The sequence below is a fragment of the Macaca mulatta genome, chromosome 20 (genome assembly GCF_049350105.2).
Source record: "Macaca mulatta isolate MMU2019108-1 chromosome 20, T2T-MMU8v2.0, whole genome shotgun sequence".
Lineage (NCBI taxonomy): Eukaryota > Metazoa > Chordata > Mammalia > Primates > Cercopithecidae > Macaca > Macaca mulatta.
In genome coordinates, this window is record NC_133425.1 from 65,043,169 (window position 1) to 65,064,834 (window position 21,666).

At 42.0% G+C, this 21,666-nt stretch overlaps 1 protein-coding gene across 8 annotated transcripts in view; it reads left to right on the plus strand.

Annotated features, from left to right (window-relative positions):
* Positions 1-2,583: 2,583 nt before the first annotated feature.
* The window catches only part of CYB5B (cytochrome b5 type B), a 112,961-nt gene continuing 93,878 nt past the window's right edge, over positions 2,584-21,666 (plus strand). For 7 of the 8 annotated variants that reach the window (XR_013410877.1, XR_013410878.1, XM_077983717.1 and 4 more), the window contains exon 1: positions 2,678-2,916. Coding sequence is in view for 6 of the 8 variants with exons in the window: in XM_077983717.1 (XP_077839843.1) it covers positions 2,743-2,916 (174 nt within the window). In the remaining 2 variants the exon portion in view is untranslated. 8 annotated transcript variants of the gene reach the window in all.

Genomic DNA, 21,666 nt, shown 5'->3' on the forward strand with positions numbered 1-21,666 from the left:
AGATTAAAGGAGACTCAAGAGACTTTGCTAAGCGCAATACATGATCCTCAACCGGATCTTGGATCATACAGACACACTAAAATTCCACAAAGGACATGAATGCAATAATGGAAAATAATATGGAGAGTATGTTAGAGAATAGTTTTGTGTGAATGTTAAATTCTCTGAATTTGAAAATCATACTGCAGTTATGTAACAATATGTTCTTATTTTTAGAAGATACACGTAGAATTATTTGGCTGTAAAGGGTGGGTGATGTCTGAAATAGTTCAGCACTATTAACAAAAACGATAAAAATATATGTGGAAAAAAATAAAATATTGAAAAATGTTAACAATTGGCAAACCGAAGCTAAAAGTATACGGTCATTCATTGTGTTATTCTTGTAACTTACTTGTTAGAAATTCTAAAAAAAACATTTCAAATAAAATGTTACATGTATATATCACTTAAGTGCTAGACTTTGTAATTTTTTATTTTTTATTTTTATTTATTTGTCTTTTTTGAGACAGGGTTTCGCTGTGTCATCCAGGCTGGAGTGCAGTGGTGTGATCACACCTCACTGCAGCCTCGACTTCCCAGACTCAATCCATCCTCAGATCTCAGCCTCTCAAATATCTGGGATTATAATTGCGTGCCACCATGCCTAGATAATTTTTGTATTTTTTGAAGAGACAAGAGCATCACTAGTTGCCCAAAGTGGTCTTGAACTCCTGGGCTTAAGCGATCTGTCCACCTCGGCCTCCCAAAGTGCTGGAATTACGGGACTTGAGCAGCCGCATTCAGCCTGTAAATGTTTTTATTTCTTTCAGAGATTTTGTTTCTTATGTTATCTCTCTACTCCCAATGCCTATCCTAAGACTTGTAACAGTAAATAGTAAATGTCTGGAATAAATGTAAATATTTGAATCTGGAGTTTGTGGAGGATCCTAAGAATCTTGTGAGATTGTTCTCATCGTGTCAGTCTAACTAGGGAAGTAAATTCTGCAAAGTTAAAATTTATAGATGTAGCAGGTTTCCAAAAATAGTAATATGCTTTCTTAGGTACTACAAAGGAATGGAACCACTGGAGCTCAGAACGGCAGGAGAAGTTTGAAAATAGAAGAAACTGAAGAGGAACTTGAAAAGCCAGTAGGCATTGAAAGGAAGAGGAGTGCTTGGGACAGCAATTGCGGGTAGAGCGTGCAGTATCCCATGTTTCTACCACCATTCAGAATGTGATTTTCGAACGAATTCTGTGATGATCAGGATCAATCTGCACTATTTTCATCTCTACGTGATCTGAAATAAACTTGGTGGACCTGGAATGACCACAGATGTGGTTTTAAACCAGCAAGTTTTGGAGTCAGGGCTGGTGCAACAGGCTTACAAAGGGAATGGTGGAAAATATGATATGTTAGTGAAAGAGGTTGCGAATGGATTGTGGAGACCCCTGAATGGTAGACTGAGAGAGTGACAAGATGAAAATGACATTATAGGAAGAGCAATCTGTCAGTTATAATGGCAGTTAAAAAGTGGCTCACAACACTGCACCTTAACCAAACTTGGAATTCCAAAGTGCTGGGACCTCTATTGGAGAGCAGTTAAGTTCAGTTCTATTTTAGATCACGTAGAGACTAAAATAGTGCAGATTGATCCTGATCATCACAGAATTCGTTTGAAAATCGGATTCGGAATGGTGGTAGAAACATGGGATACGTGGCACGCTCTACCCCCAACTGCTGTCCCAAGGACTCGGGACAGCAATTGCCTTTCTAATTGGCTACCCTGTTTAGCGATTACTATGCACCAAGCGCTTTACAGGCACTCTCATTAAAATAGGCAAACCGAGCCAGGCGCAGTGGCTCACCCCTGTAATCCCAGCCCTTTGAGAGGCCTAGGCGGGCGGATCACCTGAGGTCAGGAGTTCAAGACCAGCCTGGCCAACATGGTGAAACCCCGTCTCTAGTAAAAATACAAAAATTAGCCGGGCGTGGTGGCGGGTGCCTGTAATTCCAGCTACTCGGGAGGCTGAGACAGGAGAGTCGCTTGAACCTGGGAGGCGGAGGTTGCAGTGAGTCAAGATCGCACCACTGCACTCCAGCCTGGGTGACAGAGCGAGACCCTGTCTCAAAAAAAAAAAAAAAAAAAAGAAAAGAAAAGAAAAGAAAAGGCAAACCCATTTGTTAAGAGAGAGCTTATGAAGCCCATTTTACTGATGGGGAAACTGAGGAGAGACGGGATTGGCCAGATCACGACCTGGAGGCAGCAAAGATGTAAAATCACGGTTGGGATACAAGCTGTGCCGGTAGTGTAGGAGAAACGAGCTTCCTGAGACTCAGGAGAAAGCCACAGCGATGGGAAGGGAAGCGGAACACTGAGACCCTAAAAGCCCACAGGCTGAGCGAAGGGGAACCTCTCCTGAGGTGACAGCTGTCAGCACATCTCTTTTCGGCGCCAGTCCAAAAATTGCGGTATCTGATTGGCGAGGTTGGAGGGGCTGAACGACCCTAATTGGTTAGTTCGACCTCGAACCAGACTTTCACCTGGAGGATCTGGCGAGGAGTGGGCGGGACTTCTAACTGAGTCACTCGTTTCATTGGTGAAAAGAAAACGAACCAGGCACTATTCGGAAGTGTGATTGGCTGTTGCTAGGAACCGTCTCAAGGCCTTATGGGCCCTGGTTACGGAAGCCGAGGAAGGCTGAGAGCGGTCTCTCCAGGAAAGTAGTCGCGGAATCTCAGTTAGCGGTGGAGAGGCGGTATGTCCGGTTCAATGGCGACTGCGGAAGCTAGCGGTAGCGATGGGAAAGGGCAGGAAGTCGAGACCTCAGTCACCTATTACCGATTGGAGGAGGTGGCAAAGCGCAACTCCTTGAAGGAACTGTGGCTTGTGATCCATGGGCGAGTCTACGATGTCACCCGCTTCCTCAACGAGGTGGGGCCTGGGAGGTGGGAGGCCTCTGGAGCTGCTGGGGCGAGGGGTGAAAAGGCTGTGTGGAGGGTATGTGGGAAGGAAGGGAGGCTTGGCTGGGGGCGATAAGGCGTACGAAAGGGATCACGACCCTCAGAAGGAAACTGGGGTGGGATTGGGGGGAGGGCTTTAGTTTGCATGCATTTCCAGTCAGCTCCGAGTTCTGGTGCCTTATGTAATATCATGTATTACTTATGTGTCGAGCACTTGCTATGTGCTCAGCTAAACTCTAAGCCATCATTATCTTTATTTTACAGAAAGGGAAACTGAGGCTCACAGGTTGAGAACTCTCAAGGCCATGCAGTTAACGGCCTAGATCCGTTGAACCTAGGTCTGAAGTGCACCCACATCTGTGCTTTTCCAGTGTGCCTTCTGAAGTAATACCGTTTTTGGTTTTTGTCTTCTAGAGTAGAAGCTGAGATTTCTCTCCACACGCTCCCCCATCTTGATTATGCCTCCATTGTCTTTTTTTTCCCCCTAATCTGAGTTGACCTTGAGGCCAGAAATTCATAAATCAACCTTTTTTTTTTTTTGTCATTGGCTCATGTTTTGTCATTTTTCTTAAATATTCAAGGCTGTTTTATTTAATCTTCAAGCCTGTTGCATTAGATCTCATTTTAAAAATTATCTTTGAGATCATGGTGCAACTAATTTTTTTTTTTAATTAAGGAAAGAGGATAGACTTAAAAATTTAAACTAACTTTATTGAGGTGTAATGTACATACGTAAATTGTGCCTATCTAAAATGTACATTTTGCTGAGTTTTGAAAAATGTATTCATCCATGTTAAGACATAAACCATTTCCATCACTCTAAAAAGCTTCCTTTCCCTTTGCAGTCATTCTCTCCCAACCCTAGGCAACTAGTGATATGCAACCACTAAAGATTGGTTTGAAGCTTTGTGTGTGTGTGTGTGTGTGTGCGTGCGTGTGTGTGAGATCATTTTATTTTGAGCAATAGATTAATGACTTGTGAAAGTTCACTTCTATTTCTCTGAAGCAAATATACTAGTGAAATATTTTTTCGATTAATTTGGGGCCTAAAAGAGAAGTCTCTGCATCCTGACTTTTAATTCTAAAAACTTTTAAAATGTAAAAGTTTCCCCCAAAGAACATTATTTTTAATAAATCTTAATAGTGAACAATAACTTAACAAACTCAGAATTTAGTAACTTCTTGCATTTGTATGGTGTATGGCATTTTATGCTTTTATTTATTATTTTTTTTTGAGACGGAGTCTCGCTCTGTCGCCCAGGCTGGAGTGCAGTGGCCGGATCTCAGCTCACTGCAAGCTCCGCCTCCCGGGTTCACGCCATTCTCCTGCCTCAGCCTCCCGAATAGCTGAGACTACAGGCGCCCGCCACCTCGCCCGGCTAGCTTTTTGTATTTTTTAGTAGAGACGGGGTTTCACCCTGTTAGCCAGGATGGTCTCGATCTCCTGACCTCGTGATCCGCCCGTCTCGGCCTCCCAAAGTGCTGGGATTACAGGCTTGAGCCACCGCGCCCGGCCTCATTTTATGCTTTTAAAAGTGCTTTCCGGCCGGGTGCTGTGGGTCACCCCTGTAATCCCAGCACTTTGGGAGGTCGAGACGGGCGGATCACGAGGTCAGGAGATCGAGACCATCCTGGCTAACACGGTGAAACCCCGTCTCTACTAAAAATACAAAATACTAGCCGGGAGTGATGGCGGGCGCCTGTAGTCCCAGCTACTTGGGAGGCTGAGGCAGGAGAATGGCGGGAACCCGGGACGCGGAGCTTTCAGTGAGCTGAGATCTGAGATCACGCCACTGCACCCCACTGCACTCCAGCCTGAGACTCTGTAGTCCCAGCTACTTGGGAGGCTGAGGCAGGAAAATCACTTGAACCAGGGAGGCGGAGGTTGCAGTGAGCCAAGATCGCGCCATTGCACTCCAGTCTGGGCGACAGAGTCAGACTCCAAAAAAAAAAAGGGGGGGGGGCTTTCCCATTATTTCATCTTCAGAACAACTAGTCCAGGGTGGCTTGGATAGTGGTGATTTTTATTTTAACAGAGGTACGAGTAATAGGTTCAGAGAGACCCTGGTCATACAATCAATTAGTAGCAGATTTGACAGATCCCTTGATTTGTCTTGTCTGCATAGCATTACTTCAAAATTCTAGCCTTAGCTATGACTTCTGGTATTTGCTTCATAATAAGTTTCCTGCTAAAGCATGGTTCATAATGGGTAGAAAATCAAGTTTTTTGGCCGGGCGCAGTGACTCATGCCTGTAATCCCAGCACTTTTGGAGGCAGAGGCGGGCAGATCACCTGAGGTCAGGAGTTCGAGACCAGTCTGACCAACATGGTGAAACCTCATCTCAGCTAAAACTACAAAATAAAGCCAGGCTTGGTGGCACCTGTGATCCCAGCTACTTGGGAGGCTGAGGTAGGAGAATCGCTTGAACCTGGGAGGCAGAGGCTGCAGTGAGTTGAGATGGTGCTGCTGCACTCCAACCTGGGTGATAGGGTGAGACTGTCTCAAAAAAAGAGAAAAAAAAAAGAAAATCATGTTTTTCATTTGTGGTTTTATTTCCCCCCATTTTTTTTCTTGATTGATTCAGAATAGATGGTGAGCTTGGAGGGAACACTCAGCCCTTACAGAGAGCATTAATTCAGTCTCAAGTAATAGTTGTACCTGTTTCTTTTTTTTTTTCCTCTGTGAAGATTCCAGAAGTAACTAACCTGTTTCAACCACATGCTGATATAGCCAGAGACATCACTAATGTGCCAAGGTTTCTCTTGGAGCTTAAGCCGCAGATCTTTACCTGCAGTTTTGTTTTTTTTTTTGTTTTGTTTTTTGAGACAAGGTCTTACTTTCACCCAGGCTGGAGTGCGGCTCCCTGCAGCCTCAGTCTCCTGGGGTCAAGTGATCCTTCTATTTCAACCTCCCGAATAGTTAGGAAAAGGTATGCACCACCACACCTGGCTAATTTTTTAAATTTTTTGTAGAATTGGGGTCCCACTATGTTGCCCAGTGTGGTCTGAAACTCCTGGGCTCAAGGGATCCTCCTGCCTGGGCCTCCCAAAGTGCTGAGATTACAGGTGTGAGCCACTGTCTCAGCCTAATTAGCTATTCTTATTTAATCTATTCTGTTTTCTTGTTCATTGCAAGCCTACTCATTCATTCACTTATTCAAATATTTATTAAGCCTTTACTATTTTCCAGACACTGTTCTAGGTGCTGGGGATTTAGTAGCGAATAAACAGCTATGCCCTCATGGAGATTACACGGCACAGGAGGCAGACAATAAGAATAAATAACTAAAATATATACTGTGTTAGGTAGTGGTGAGCACTAAGAAGAAAAATAATACAGAGGACTGGACATGCTGGCTCATGCCTGTAATCCCAGCACTTTGGGAGGCTGAGGTGGGTGGATCATGAGGTCGGGATCCAGAGCATCCTGGCCAACATGGTGAAACCCCATCTCTACTAAAAATACAAAAATTAGCTGGGCGTGGTGGCATGTGCCTGTAGTCCTACCTACTCGGGAGGCTGAGGCAGGAGAATCACTTGAACCCAGAAGGTGGAGGTTGCAGTGAGCCGAGATTGTGGCACTGCACTGTAGCCTGGTGATACAGCGAGACTCCATCACACACACAAAAAATAATACAGGGAAGAGGACTGTGGAATGTGTATGTGGTGTGAGGAGGAGGGTTTGAAATTTTAGCAATGGTGGCGAGATAACTTTATGAAGATGACTAAGTAAAAGCCAGGAGCAAAGTGAGGGAGCTAGCCATGAGGATATCTGTAGGAAGAGCATTCCTGGCAGAGGAAACAAGTTCAAAGGCCTTAAGATGGGAGGATGTCTGCTGTGTTTGAGGAACAGTGAGGGAGGCCACAGTGGTTGGATAGTTGCAGATGAGATCAGAATGATCAGGGGAGGGCAGATCACATGCAACTTTCTTTTAGGAAGGACTTTGGCTTTTATTTTGAAATGGGAAATCACTGGAGCAGAAGAGTGACATGATGTGACTTAATGGCTTAATGGGATCATTCTGACTACATTGTTGTGAAAGACTGAAGGAAGAGTGTGTCTGGAGTTGGTTCCTTCTGGTGGGTTCTTGGTCTCGCTGACTTCAAGAATGAAGCCACGGACCTTCACGGTGAGTTGTTACAGCTCTTAAAAGTGGCACGGACCCAAAGAGTGAGCAGCAGCAAGATTTATTGTGAAAAGTGAAAGAACAAAGCTTCCATAGTATATAAGGGGACCCCAGCAGGTTGCTACTGCTGGCTGGGGTGGCCAGCTTTTATTCCCTTATTTGTCCCCACCCACATCCTGCTGATTGGTCCATTTTACAGAGGGCTAATTGGTTCATTTTTTACACAGTGCTGATTGGTGCATTTACAATTCTTTAGCTAGACACAGTGTTGATTGGTGTGTTTTTACAGAGTGCTGATTGGTACATTTACAATCCTTTAGCTAGACACAGAGCGCAGATTGGTCCGTTTACAATCCTCTAGCTAGACAAAGAAAAGTTCTCCAAGTCCCCGTTCGACCCAGGAAGTCCAGCTGGTTTCACCTTCTCAAGAGGACAAGGGCAGAATTGAGGAGCCCGGTTAGGAGGCTGTTTTAGTAATTAGGCAAGAGATAGTGGGTTGGACCAGAACAAGTGTCAGATTTTGGATGTGTTGTGATGGAAGAGCCAATAGGATTTAATGGTGTGCCAGATTTGGGGAATGAAAGAAAAAGGAGTCAACGATAACACCAAAGTGTTTGGCTTATGAGTCTTCAAGAATTGGGTTGCTATTAGATGAGAGAGGGAAGACTTACATTGATGTTCATCCTTCTCTTTCCACTCTGATGTCACTTTGGGGCCCCTCCTTTAGCAAGGGGTTGCTAATCTAAGTGTCCTGTGTCTGTAGGTTACCATTTTTTTTGATTGATGACTGGTTAGTGTGATACTGGAGTTTGAATGTGGTAGTTTAGAATTGGTAATATAATTGAATTATCTTTCCCTAGCAGATTAAGTTTGAGTCAGTGCATTCATGAGTTGTTGAAATCATGAATGAAAGTAGTGCATGTCATTATCTTTCCACTATGTAGTAGTTTAGAAAAATCACATAAAAATGGTTATAATATTTTATGACATTGAATAGAAAATATCAAAGTGCATCTCTCTTATCAAGGGTAAAATTTTGTGAAACTTTGTTCAGTTATATATAATGTCTTTTTTTTTTTTTTCTTTTTGGAGACAGTCTGGCTCTGTTGTCCAGGCTTGAGTGCAGTGGTGCCATCTTGGCTCACTGCAACCTCTGCCTCCTGGGCTCAAGCAATCCTCCCCCCTCAGCCTCCCGGGTAGCTGGGACTACAGGCATGTATTACCACACCCAGCTAATATTTTTTGTATTTTTTTTTGTAGAGATGGAGTTTCATCATGTTGCCCAGACTGGTTTCAAACTCTGGGCTCAAGTGATCCTCCTGCCTTGGCCTTCCAAAGTGTTGGGATTACAGGCATGAGCCACTGTGCCTGGCCTATAATGTCTCATGTATATGGTATTTACTGGATTGCAGTGTAAAATTATTTTCTTACTGGGTATTACAAGTGAAAATTTGGAAGCCATTGACTTGTGTATAAATAACCATTTGTCAAAAGAGTAACTTGAAATAACATTGTGATATTTTTAAACTTTTTTTTTTTTTTTTTGAGACGGAGTTTCGCTCTTGTCACCCAGGCTTCTGTGCAATGGCATGATCTCGGCTTACTGCAACCTCCGCCTCGCAGATTCAAGCAATTCTCATGCTTCAGCCTCCTGAGTAGCTGAGATTACAGGTGCATGCCACCACGCCCGGCTAATTTTTCTATTTTTAGTAGAGATGGGGTTTCGCCATATTGGCCAGGCGGGTCTTGAACTCCTGACCTCTGGTGATCCACCTACTTTGGCCTCCCAAAGTGCTGAGATTACAGGCGTGAGCCACCATGTCCAGCCCTATTTTAAAACTTTATATGCGTATTTATTTATTTATTTTAAGATGGAGTCTTGCTTTGTCGCCCAGGCTGGAGTGCAGTAGCATTACCTTGGTTCACTGCAACCTCTGCCTCCTGGGTTCAAGTGATTCTCCTGCCTCAGCCTCTGGAGTAGCTGGCACTACAGGTGCCTCCCACCACATCTGGCTAATTTTTATGAGATGGGGTTTCACCATGTTGGGTAGGCTGGTCTCGAACTCCTGACCTCAAGTGATCTGCCTACCTCGGCCTCTCAAAGTGCTGAGATTACAGGTATGAGCCACAGCACCAGCCTATATATGTTTTTAGAAACTGTCACCATAAATGAGAATATTACTTTAGGACCCATCTTGTGAATGGGATAACATTTTATTAACCCAACAAATATTTGTTAAGTTCTGTGTAGTAGTAGGCCCTGGTGGTGTATAAAAATAAACATGGAACCCCAGCCTGGGTGACAGAGTGAGATTCTGTCTTAAAAACAAAACAAAGCTGAGTGCAGTGGCTGACACCTGTAATCCCAGCACTTTGGTAAGCCAAGGTGGACAGATCACTTGAGCTCAGGAGTTTGAGACCAGCCTAGGCAACATGGTGAAACCCCATCTCTACAAAAAATACGAAAATTAGACGATCATGGTGGCATGAGCCTGTAGTCCCAGCCACTCAGGAGGCTGGGGTGGGAGAATAGCTTGAGGCCAGGACATCGAGGCTGCAGTGAGCCGAGATAGCACCACTGCACTCCAGCCTGGGTGACAGCGAGACCCTGTCTCAAAACAAACAAACAAAATCAAAAAATCCCATGATACTGCCTTCTTGAAGCTACCATTCTAGAGGAGTCAAAACAAAAACAGACAGATGAAATAATTTTAAATCATGGCACTTTTATGAAGAAAACAAACGAGAAAGAAAAATCAGGAAAGATTTAATTTAATAAGAGTGATCTGGGAAAGCCTCTGTGAGAAGATAATTTTTAATTGAGCTGATGGTCATGAACCTGATTTGGAAAGAATACAGAAAAGAGCATTCCAGCAGCATTTGAAGTCAAGCAAGAGTTTGGCACATTAGTGGGACTGAAAGAAGCTATGTCTATAGTGAATGAAGGACAAGAATGGCCAGAGAGCTAGGCAGGAGCCAGGACATGCAAGGTCTGGTAGGTAGTTTGGATCAGATCCAAAAGATAATAGAAAACCACTGACATGTTTTAAGATGAGGGATGGCATTGGAGCAATTTACAGACTGTCCCTGACTTACTATGGCTTGACTTAAAATTTTTTGACTTTACCATGGTGTGAAAGTGACATGTTAGTACCCATACAACCATTCTGTTTTTCACTTTCAGTATGGTATTCAATAAATTACATGAAATATTCAATACTTTATTATAAGTTAGGCTTCATGTTAGATGATTTTGCCCAACTGTAGGTGAACGTAAGTGTTCTGAACACATTTAAGTTAGGCTAGGCTAAACTCTTTCAATCCCAATAATTTGACTACATCTTCCGTGCATATACTTATATGTACAAACATGTATATACTTATATATACAAATATGTACAAATATATACAGAAATAGAGTCATAGTATTCTGTTAGTTGATTTGCCCTAGTAGTCGTCATAGTATTTATTGGGTGCTTATTATTCTAAGTGCTTTACATGTAATTTCTCTTTTAAGCCTCCCAAAAACCCATTTTAGAGATGAGAAAACAGGAGCAGAGGAGGAACTTTCACAGTCATAAAGTTAGGTGACACAGGTGAGGTTTGAACTCCAGCACTGTGACCCTATAGCCTGTACTCTACTCTTTTTTTCTTTTTTCTTTTTTCTTTTTTTTTTTTTTTTGAGACAGTCTTGCTCCATCACCCAGGCTGGAGTGCAATGGTGTGATCTCGGCTCACTGCAACCTCCACCTCTTGGGTTCAAGCGATTCTCCCTGCCTCAGCCTCCCTAGTAGCCAGGATTACAGGCACCTGCCACCATGCCCGGCTAATTTTTGTATTTTTTTCTTTTTTTATTATACTTTTAAGTTCTAGGGTACATGTGCACAACGTGCAGGTTTGTTACATATGTATACATGTGCCATGTTGGTGTGCTGCACCCTTTAACTCGTCATTTACATTAGGTATATCTCCTAATGCTATCCCTGTCCCCTCTCCCCACTCCATGACAGGCCCTGGTGTGTGATGTTCCCCTTGGGTTTTGCCACGTTGGCCAGGCTGGTCTCGAACTCCTGACCTCAGTTGATCTGCCCACTTCAGCCTCCCAAAGTGCTGGGATTACAGGCCTGAGCCACCACACCTGGCCTATGGCTTGTACTCTTAACCATACCCTAGGATCTGCGTCAATGTTTTTCATGGCTGCAGAGTATAGAATTAGGTGTGTTTTATAGCTTTGTTCACATTTTAGATATAATTTGGAAGGATTGGGAATGTGGTATAGGGAGTTAAAACAGTTACCCCTTTCCTGGAACCTAGGTAATTTTTTCATTTCTTAAGTACATCAAACAGGTATATAGTGAAAAGCCACCTTCCCCTCTGCCCAGGTTCACCGCCTCCTAAAGTTAACTACCGCTGTTTGTGTACCGTTGTTTGTGTAATTTCTTTTTGCGTATACAAGGCAAGGTGAATATAGTTTCTCTTTTTTTACACAAAAGATAACATACTATGCACACTGATCTGTGTCTTGCCTTTTTCACTTAACTGTGTATCTCAGGGATCTTTCCATAGCAATAACTGGCATCCCTCCTCCTCCTTCACCACAGCTGCATAGGATTTATTGTATGGATCATAATTTATTTAAGCAGTAGTCTATTGATAAACATTTGGGTTTATCAATATTTTGCTGTCACTTTTTCTCTAAATTGACTTAATTGAAATCAAATGTAGGGACAATAAAATGTACAGATTTTGACTGTAGAATTCAGTGAGTTTTGACAAATGTCTCATCTGTATAATCACCGTCACAATCAATATATGGTCATGGGTCACTTCACAATGAGGGTACATTCTGAGAACTGCATCATTAGTTGATTTTATCCCATTGTGAACATCATAGAGTGTATTTACACAAACCTAGGTGGTGTAGCCTACTGCACACCTAAGCTGTATGGTATAGTCTCATGTTCCTAGGCTACAAACCTGTACAAACCTGTAGGCAGTTGTGACATAGTAACAAGTATTTGTGCATCTAAACATAGAAAATGTGCAATAAAAATATGGTATTATAATCTTATGGGACCACCATCATATATATGGTCCATTGTTGACCATATTGTGTGGCACATGACTGTATAGAACATTTCTACCAGTGTTGTCCCCATACACACTGATTTTATTTCTAACACTATAGTATGTACTCTTCTGTCTAGCTTCTTTTGCTTAGTATATCTGTGAGATTCATCTATTTTTTCTGTATTATCAGTGATTTGTAACTTCTGATTTCATTGTGTGAACATGCCAAAATTTGTTTATCCATTCACCTGTTGATTGACATTTTTGTTGTCTCCAGTTTGGGGCTACTATGAATAAAGCTGCTAGGAACTGTCATGTACAAATCTTTGTGTGGGGCCGTATGATTTTATTCCTCCTGGGCAAATACCTAGTAGTAAAATTGCTAGGAGTGAGATTACTAGGTTATGTGTCTGTTTAACTTTTTAAGCAACTGCCAGAGCATTTCCCAAAGTGTTTATATCATTTTATACTCCCACCACAATGTAGGTTTTCCAGTTTCTTCACATCTGCATTGACACATTGTATTTGTCAGTTATCTTACTTTTAGCCATTCTAATGGGTGTGTGGTGGGCCAGGCGCTGTGGCTCATGCCTGTAATCCCAGCCCTTTGGGAGGCCGAGGTGGACAGATCACGAGGTCAGGAGATTGAGACCAGCCTGGCCAACTTAGTGAAACCCCGTCTCTTCTAAAAATACAAAATTAGCCACGTGTGGTGGCGCATGCCTGTAATCCCAGCTACTTGGGAGGCTGAGGCAGGAGAATCGCTTGAACCTGGGAGGTGGAGGTTGCAGTGAGCCGAGATCGCGCCACTGCACTTCAGCCTGGAAGACAGAGCAAGACTTTGTCTAAAAAAATAAAAAAAGCAATTGTAATGGGTGTGTAATGGTATATAATTGTGGTTTTAACTTGCATTTTCCTGATGACTAATGATGTTGTATCTTTCCATGGGCTTATTGGCCATTTATATATGCCTTTTATGAAGTATCTGTTTGGTCTTGCCCTTTTTAAAATTGGGTTGTTTGTTATTTTTGACTTGAAAGCGTGTTTTTTTTTTTAGTGGCTGGGTGTTAGCTTTGGGGTCCAAGTGTCTGGTTGAGCTTTCTATTTTACCACTTAATAGTTGTAGAACCTTATAAAGGGCTCTGTAAAGGCCCTTTTCCCTCTGTAAAATGGAGATAATAGCACATACTTCACAGGGTAGTTGTGGTTGTGACAAGTAATTTAAATAATGCATATATAGATTTACTATGGCATATTACCTGGCTTAAAGAGCTCAGTAAGTGTTAGTGATTATTTTGTTTTTAATACAAAATTGCATTGTTTCCTGCAGCATCTTTTGAGTACCAAGTGGCAAGTGCTTTGAAGGATTGGAAGATAAATTAGATGACTTGGATTTGCAGGGAAGATCTGTGCCCAAGCAATTGTTGTGTGAGGTATAGAGTGGCCTTGCCTTAAGACTGCTGGGAATGCAGGCTCTATTTGGTACAATCCTAGGGTATTTCTTGAAAGCTTTGGAGTTTGACTAATAATTCCTACTGGATTTCTCCAAGGCTGGTCAAAAGAAAGTGGATTGTTGCCTGGCCATTGGAATTAACATTATAATTAAATTAATTAATTTATTTATTTTTGAGATGGAGTCTCACTGTGTCTCCCAGGCTGGAGTGCACTGGCGCGGTCTCTTTACAACCTTTGCCTCCTGGGTTCAAGCAATTCTCCTGCCTCGGCCTCCCGAGTAGCTGGGATTGCAGGTACCCACCACCACGCCTGGCTAATTTTTTGTGTTTTTAACAGAGACAGGGTTTCACCATGTTGGTCAGGCTGGTCTCAAACTCCTGACCTCAGGTGATCCTCCCAGGTCAGCCTCCCAAATGCTGGGATTACAGGAGTGAGCCACCGTGCCCAGCCTCACATTATAATTTTATAGAAAGAATGCTCTCTGCCAAGAGTGGTTCCAAGTGGTTCTAGGGAAGGTGAGAAATAAGATGAGGCAGAATTTATTTATTTTTATTTATTTATTTATTTTTTTTTTGAGATGGAGTCTTGCTCTGTTGCCCAGGCTAGAGTGCAGTGGCACGATCTCAGCTGACTGCAAGCTCCGCCTCCCGGGTTCACGCCATTCTCCTGCCTCAGCTTCCGGAGTAGCTGGGACTACAGGCGCCCGCCACCACACCCGGCTAATTTTTTGTATTTTTAATAGAGATGGGGTTTCACCGTGTTAGCCAGGATGGTCTCGATCTCCTGACCTCGTCATCTGCCCACCTCGGCCTCCCAAAGTGCTGGGATTATAGGCGTGAGCCACTACGCCTGGCCGAGGAGGCAGAATTTAACCTCTACCACTGCCCAGGTGAGGTGACCTGATCAAGGAATCTACTTTCATTTATGTATTCATTTTGCCCAGGGGCATGGCATGCACTTTAACAGTGTTAAAGTACAAAGCAAATCCTAGAACACACAAGTGTGTGTTCGCACTTGTGAGCTGTGTGTGTGCTCACTCCCTAGCTCCCATTATGTTCCAGGCACCATGCTGTGTTCTAAAACAGCCATGAATGGGACAGATGTGGTCTCTGTTCCCAATGGAGTTTATCTAGTCTGACGGAGAAGAAAGATATTAAATAAATAATTGCAATTGTGATACATAAATACCATGAAGGAACCTATGGCATTGTGAGAATCAGTGCAGTGGGACCCCATCTGGTGGGGATAAGGATGTCAACTTATGTTTGGATCTGCAGACCTGTACTTCAGACCCTGCCAAGGTTACACCATTCCTGGCAGCCAGCTGGTTTGCCTCTCTTAGGTGACAGCCTTTTCTTATCAGGCTCATTCTAACCCAAACGCAAACACCTGTAGACCTGCACCATTTCCTCCTGTTCACCCCCCAGGTCTGTTATCTTTCTCTGCCCTGCAGACTGTTTTTTAGGAAGTAGTTTTTGTCCTCTCCAAAATTTTAATATCCATGTTTTATTTTGATGAGGTAACGTGTTTGGCTAGAGGAACCCCCTTTTCATCACCAGGCCTAATTTTGCACTTCCTCAATCTTAATGTTTGTAGATTTAATTTTCCAAGTCAGGTGGTCTCTAGTATATCTCCATTGTTACATTTTTATTACATCACTATGGAATTTCCACCCACAGAGAATTTGTGTAATTTTTTTTCCAACAAGATTTTTATTCTGTAGCTGCCATTCTTCACATTCTCCTCTTTTCTGCCCATCAGTCCCCTATTTCCATAGAATTAGTAATCTGGAAGTATTATTTTCCATAAGGAATTTGTCCTCTTTCTCTGTTGAAACAGATTTTCTGTCTGCGTTCCAATAGTACTTAGTAAAGTAAATGAACTTAAGGAAAAGTCAATAATAGATTTCCCCTATTCCTATCACATATTCTTGGGACAGTTGAACTGGATAAAATTTTTCACAAGAGGACATTCCGAAATTTCCTTTGCAGCTGTAAAGTATTTCACTTGATTATTACTGCTTGACTTAGATAGAAATGAATAGATCACAATCATTGTTTTGTCTCTTTTGGCAGTTTATAATCTTGTCGGCAGTATAGTTTATTTGAAACATTTCATTTGTAATATTGTGTAATTGCGTACATAATATTAAGTAGACAAAGAGTCCATTAGTGTTAAAGTACAAGGCTATTCAGGTTAGAAGAATGTTTTTTGCAAGTTCACGCGAGGTTTAAATACAAAGCAAATCCTAGAAGAAAATGGGAAATATCTACTGTCTTACTAGGTTTACTTAATGAAAAGTAGGGAGGAATTTTTGAGTGTCTAGTGGATTTGAATAGTATAGACAGCTAATCTAGACTACTGAGCATAAAACCTCTTATATACTTCTGTCTTGTTACGATTCAGACAAAAGCACATTTTTAGTTTATATTAATTGTAGATATATAAACCTAACTTTACTCTCTCTTTTATTGTGGTGAAATATAGATAACAAAATTTGCCATTTTAACCATTTTTAATTGTATAATTCAGTGGCGTTAATTATGTTTACACTGTTATGCAGTCATCACCACCATCTATTTCCAAAATTTTTTCATTACCATCCCAAACAGAAACTCTAACCATCAAGCCATAACTCCGTATTCCTCTCCCCAAACTCAAGCTAATGTCTAATCTACTTTCTGTCTCTATTGAATTTGCCTTTTCTAGGTACCCCATATAAATGGAGTCATATAATATTTGTCATTTTGTATTTGGCTTCTTTCACTTAGCATAATGTGTTTTGTTTTATTTTTATTTGTAAAATATATATAACATAAAATTTACCCTTTTATTAATTGTTAAGTGTACAGTTCAGTGGCATTAAGTACATTCACATTGCTGTGCAGTCATCACTACCACCTATCTCCAGAATTTTTCATTACTCCAACCTGAAACTCTGTACCTATAAGTCCCTATTTCCCCCTCTTCCAAGCCTCTGGTAATCACAGTTCTAGTTTTTGTTTCTATCAATTTGACTACTCTAGGATATAAATGGAATCAACACTATTTGTCCTGTTGTATCTGGCTTATTTTACTTAGCATAATGTCTTCAAGGTTCATTCATGTTGTAGTATCAGAATTTCATTCATTTTTAAGGCTGAATAATGTATATACCACATTTTGTGTATCTATTCATCTGTTTATAGGCATGGGGTTGTCTACCATTTGGCTGTTGTGAACAATGCTACAGTGAACATTGGTGTACAAGTATCTGTGCGAATCTGTTTTTAATTCATTTGGACATATCTAAGAGTGGAATTGTTGGGTCATATGGAAATTCTGTGTTTGGCTTTTTGAGGAACCTCCAAACTATTTCCCACAGCAGCTACACTATTTTATATTCCCACCAGCAATATACAAAGATCCCATTTTTTGATTTTTGTTTTTTTAATTGTAGCCATCCTAGCAGGTGTAAAGTGGTGTCTCGTTATGGTTTGATTTTCATTTCTTTTTTTTGGTTTGGGGAGTCCCTTTCTGACAGAATTCATTTCCTTAATGACTACTGATATTGCACATCTTTTCATCTTCTTATTGGTCATTTGTATATTTTCTTTGGAAAAATGTCTACTAGAGTTCTTTGCCTTTTTTAAAATTTGGATGTGAGAAGGAGAGAGCGAGAGAGCTCTTTCTCTGCCCACTTTTTTTTTTTCTTTTTCTTTTTTTTTTTTTGAGACGGAGTCTCACTCTGCCACCCAGGCTGGAGTGCAGTGGCCGGATCTCAGCTCACTGCAAGCTCCGCCTCCGGGGTTCACGCCATTCTCCTGCCTCAGCCTCCCGAGTAGCTGGGACTACAGGCGCCCGCCACCAGGCCCGGCTAATTTTTTGTATTTTTAGTAGAGACGGTTTCACCGTGTTAGCCCGGATGGTCTCAATCTCCTGACCTCGTGATCTGCCCGCCTCAGCCTCCCAAAGTGCTGGGATTACAGGTGTGTGAGCCACCGCGCCCGGCTCTCTGCCCACTTTTAAATTGGAGTGTCTTTATTGTTAGGTTACAGTTCTTTATATATTCTGGATATTAATTCTTGATCAGATATATGATTTGTAAATATTTTCTCACATTCTGTAGATTGTCTTTTTACTCTTAATGTCTTGATGCTCAAAAGTTTTTATTTTGATGGAGTCCAATTTGTCTGTTTTTTGTTGTTGTTTCCCATGCTTTTGGTATCATATCTAAGAATCCATTGCCAATCTCAAGGTCATGAACATTTACCCTTATGTTTTCTCTGAGAGTTTTATGATTTTAGCTTTTATATTTAGGTTATTGATCCATTTTGAGTTAATTTTTGTAATATGGTGTGGGATAGGGGTTCAGCTTCTTTCCTTTGCATGTGGAAATCCAGTTTCCCAGCGTCATTTGTTGAAAAGACTGTTCCTTCCTCCACTGAATCGACTTGGCATCCTTGTGAAAAATCAACTGAGAGCTCGATCTTGGCTCACCGCAACCTCTGCCTCCTGGGTTCAAGCGATTCTCCTGCCTCAGCCTCCTGAAGAGCTGTGACTACAGGTGCCCACCACCACACCTAGCTAATTTTTTTTTTTTTTTTGAGACGGAGTCTCGCTCTGTCACCCAGTCTGGAGTGCTGTGGCCGGATCTCAGCTCACTGCAAGCTCCGCCTCCCGGGTTCACGCCATTCTCCTGCCTCAGCCTCCCGAGTAGCTGGGACTACAGGCGCCCGCCACCTCACCCGGCTAGTTTTTTGTATTTTTTTTTAGTAGAGATGGGTTTCACCGTGTTAGCCAGGATGGTCTCGATCTCCTGACCTCGTGATCCACCCGTCTCGGCCTCCCAAAGTGCTGGGATTACAGGCTTGAGCCACCGCGCCTGGCCAAGCTAATTTTGATATTTTTAGTAGAGATGGGGTTTCACTGTATTGGCCAAGATGGTCTGGAACTCCTGACCTCATGATCCGCCCGCCTTGGCCTCCCAAAGTGCTGGGATTACAGTCGTGAGCCACTGCGCCCAGCCTATTTCTATTTTTAATTGTATTTTACTTAAAAGTTTATATTATGGTAAAAACAGCATGACATCTACCATCTTTTTTGTTTTGTTTTGTTTTTGTTTTTTTGAGGCAGTCTCACTCTGTCACCCAGGCTGGAGTGCAGTGGCGTGATCTCTCCTCACTGTAACCTCCGCCTCCTGGGTTCAAGTGATTTTCCTGCCTCAGCCTCCTGAGTAGCTGGAATTACAGGTGCAGGCCACCACACCAAGCTGATTTTTGTATTTTCAGTAGAGATGAGGTTTCGCCATGTTGGCCAGGCTGGTCTCAAACTCCCAACCTCAAGTGATCTACCTGCCTCAGCCTCCCCAAGTGCTGGATTACAGGTGTGAGCCGAAATCTACCATCTTAAACATTTGTTTGTTTTAAACACACGGTCTTGCTCTGTCACTCAGGCTCGAGTGCAGTTGTGTGATCATAGCTCATTGCAGCCCCGAACTCCTGGGCTCAAGCAGTTTTTCTGCCTCAGCCTGCCAAGTAGCTGGGACTACAGGTGTGCACCATCATACCTGGCCAATTTTTTTTCTTTATTTTTAATATAGATAGGAGTCTTGCTGTGTTGCCCAGGCTGGTCTTCAACTCCTGGCCTCTACTGATCCTCCTGCCTCAGCCTCCCAAAGTCCTGGGATTATAGGCCTGAGCCACTGCACCTGGCCTATCTTAAACATTTTTAAGTGTACAGTTCAATTGTTTTGAATTTTGAATATTGAATATTGTTGTGAATCAGGTTCTTCAGAACTTTTACATCTTGCAAAAATGAGACTATAGACATTAAACAAATTCCCATTTTTTCCTTTCCCCAGCGCCTGGCAGTCACATTCTACTTTGTGTTTCTACGAATTTGATTACTTTACATACTGCCTATATTTTTGAGATTTAGCCATAAGATGTCACTGTAGTAAGTGAGCACACTTGTATAACCACCATCTGGTTCTCCCTCATCCCCAGAGGTACCCACTGTATTACCATAACAGCATAGATTCATTTTGCCTGTGTTTGAACTTTTTATAAATGGAAATTTCACAGTGTATATTCTTTTGTGTCTGGTTTCTTCAGTTCAACATATTGCATTCTCATGTGTTGTGTATGTGGCAGTGGTTCATTCTTTTTCATTGCAGGTTAGGATTCCATTGTATGATTATATCTCAAATTTATACATAGTCTGCTGTAGACGTTTGGGCTATTTCCAGTTTGGGACTGTAATGAATAATGCAGCTATGGCCTGTGTGTTGTGTGTGTGTGTGTGTGTAAATACGTATATCTGTTACACATTTGAGTATATATTTAGGGGATCTCGTTTGATTTTTTATTTATTTTTTTTAAAGAGATAGCGTCTCACTTGTTGTCCAGGATGGTCATGAACTCCCAGGCTCAAGCAATCCTCCCACCTTGACCTCCCAAAGTGCTGGGATTACAAGCATTAGCTGCCGTGCCTGGCCTTCATTTGGTTTCTTTTTTAATGGAAATTTTTATTGAGATAATTGTAAATTCATATGTAGTTGTAAGAAATGATAGAGATCCTTTGTACTCTTCTCCCATTTGTAACATTTTGCAAGACTTTAGTACTATATCACAACCAGGATATTGACATCAATACAGTCCACAGATACTCTGATTTCCCAGTTTTACTTCTCTTTTTTTTTTTTTTTTTTGAGATAGAGTCTTGTTCTGTTGTCCAGACTGGGGTGCAGTGGCACGATCTCGGCTCACTGCAACCTCTGCCTCCCAGGTTCAAGTGATTCTCCTGCCTCAGCCTCCTGAGTAGCTGGGACTACAGGCACATGCCACTATGTACAGTTAATTTTTTGTGTTTTTAGTAGAGACGGGGTTTCACCATGTTGGCCAGGATGGTCTCGATCTCTTGACCTTGTGATCCGCCCACCTCGGCCTCCCAAAGTGCTGGGATTACAGGCATGAGCCACCACGACCGGCCTTGCTTCTCTTTGGTTTGTTTCTTAAAGAGAAAGTGAGGTGGTTTAATTTGTAGTCAAGAGTCACTTCTTTCTTGATTACAGTGCTCATTATACAAATTTCATCTACCCGTTGGTACAGAAATGGTACCCTGCCACTTCCCTGGACATTTATTCCAGACAGAAAAATTCCTGTACAACCCCCACCTATATATATCTGCCAGCAGTTGATCTCTTTGCCTTCTTAAAAAGTTATGTAAACTCTTATCTAGAATATTTGGGGTTTTTAGTTCAACTGAATGGACATATACAGTATAGAAACTCATTTTTTTTTCAGGGGGTTTGATAATATTCTCAACTCTAGATCAAGAACTTCCCATTACTTAACCTGTCTTTGATGGTCCTGAAAGTTCCCTAGATGGGAAATAGATCTAGCAGTATGTCAGGGTCACTAATTTTCCCTGGATAGTATTAATATATATAGAAGGTTTGCTACGTCTCCTGGCCCTGGATAATCTGTCTGAAAAGAGTTTGTGTGAATGAAGTTTTCACATATTTGCTCTTCATGTCATCCTGTAGGCTCAAAATGAACAATACAGGGAGATTCATTTTGCTTATCTATAGTTTCTAAATTTTTGATAATGAAAATTATTATTTTTGTAAAGAAAGTTATAAAAATACTAACACAATTAAATATAAAAATGCAGGGTGCTTGGATCCTAAGAAAATAGGAGCTTACTGTGATTAAAAGTCAGACTGCATATAATAATTAGTTATAATTAATAATGCTTTTTTTTTTTTTTTTTTTTTTGAGGGAGAGTCTTGTTCTGTTGTCCAGGCTGGAGTGCAATGGTGCAGTCTCGGCTCACAGCAAGCTCCGCCTCCTGGGTTCTTGCCATTCTTCTGCCTCAGCCTCCTGAGTAGCTGGGACTACAAGTGCCTGCCACCACACCTGACTAATTTTTTGTATTTTTAGTAGTGACGGGGTTTCACCGTGTTAGCCAGATGGTCTCGATCTCCTGACCTCGTGATCCGCCCACCTCGGCCTCCCAAAATGCTGGGATTACAGGCGTGAGCCACCGCACCCAGCCCTTTTTTTTTTGGTTTCCATGAAATCTT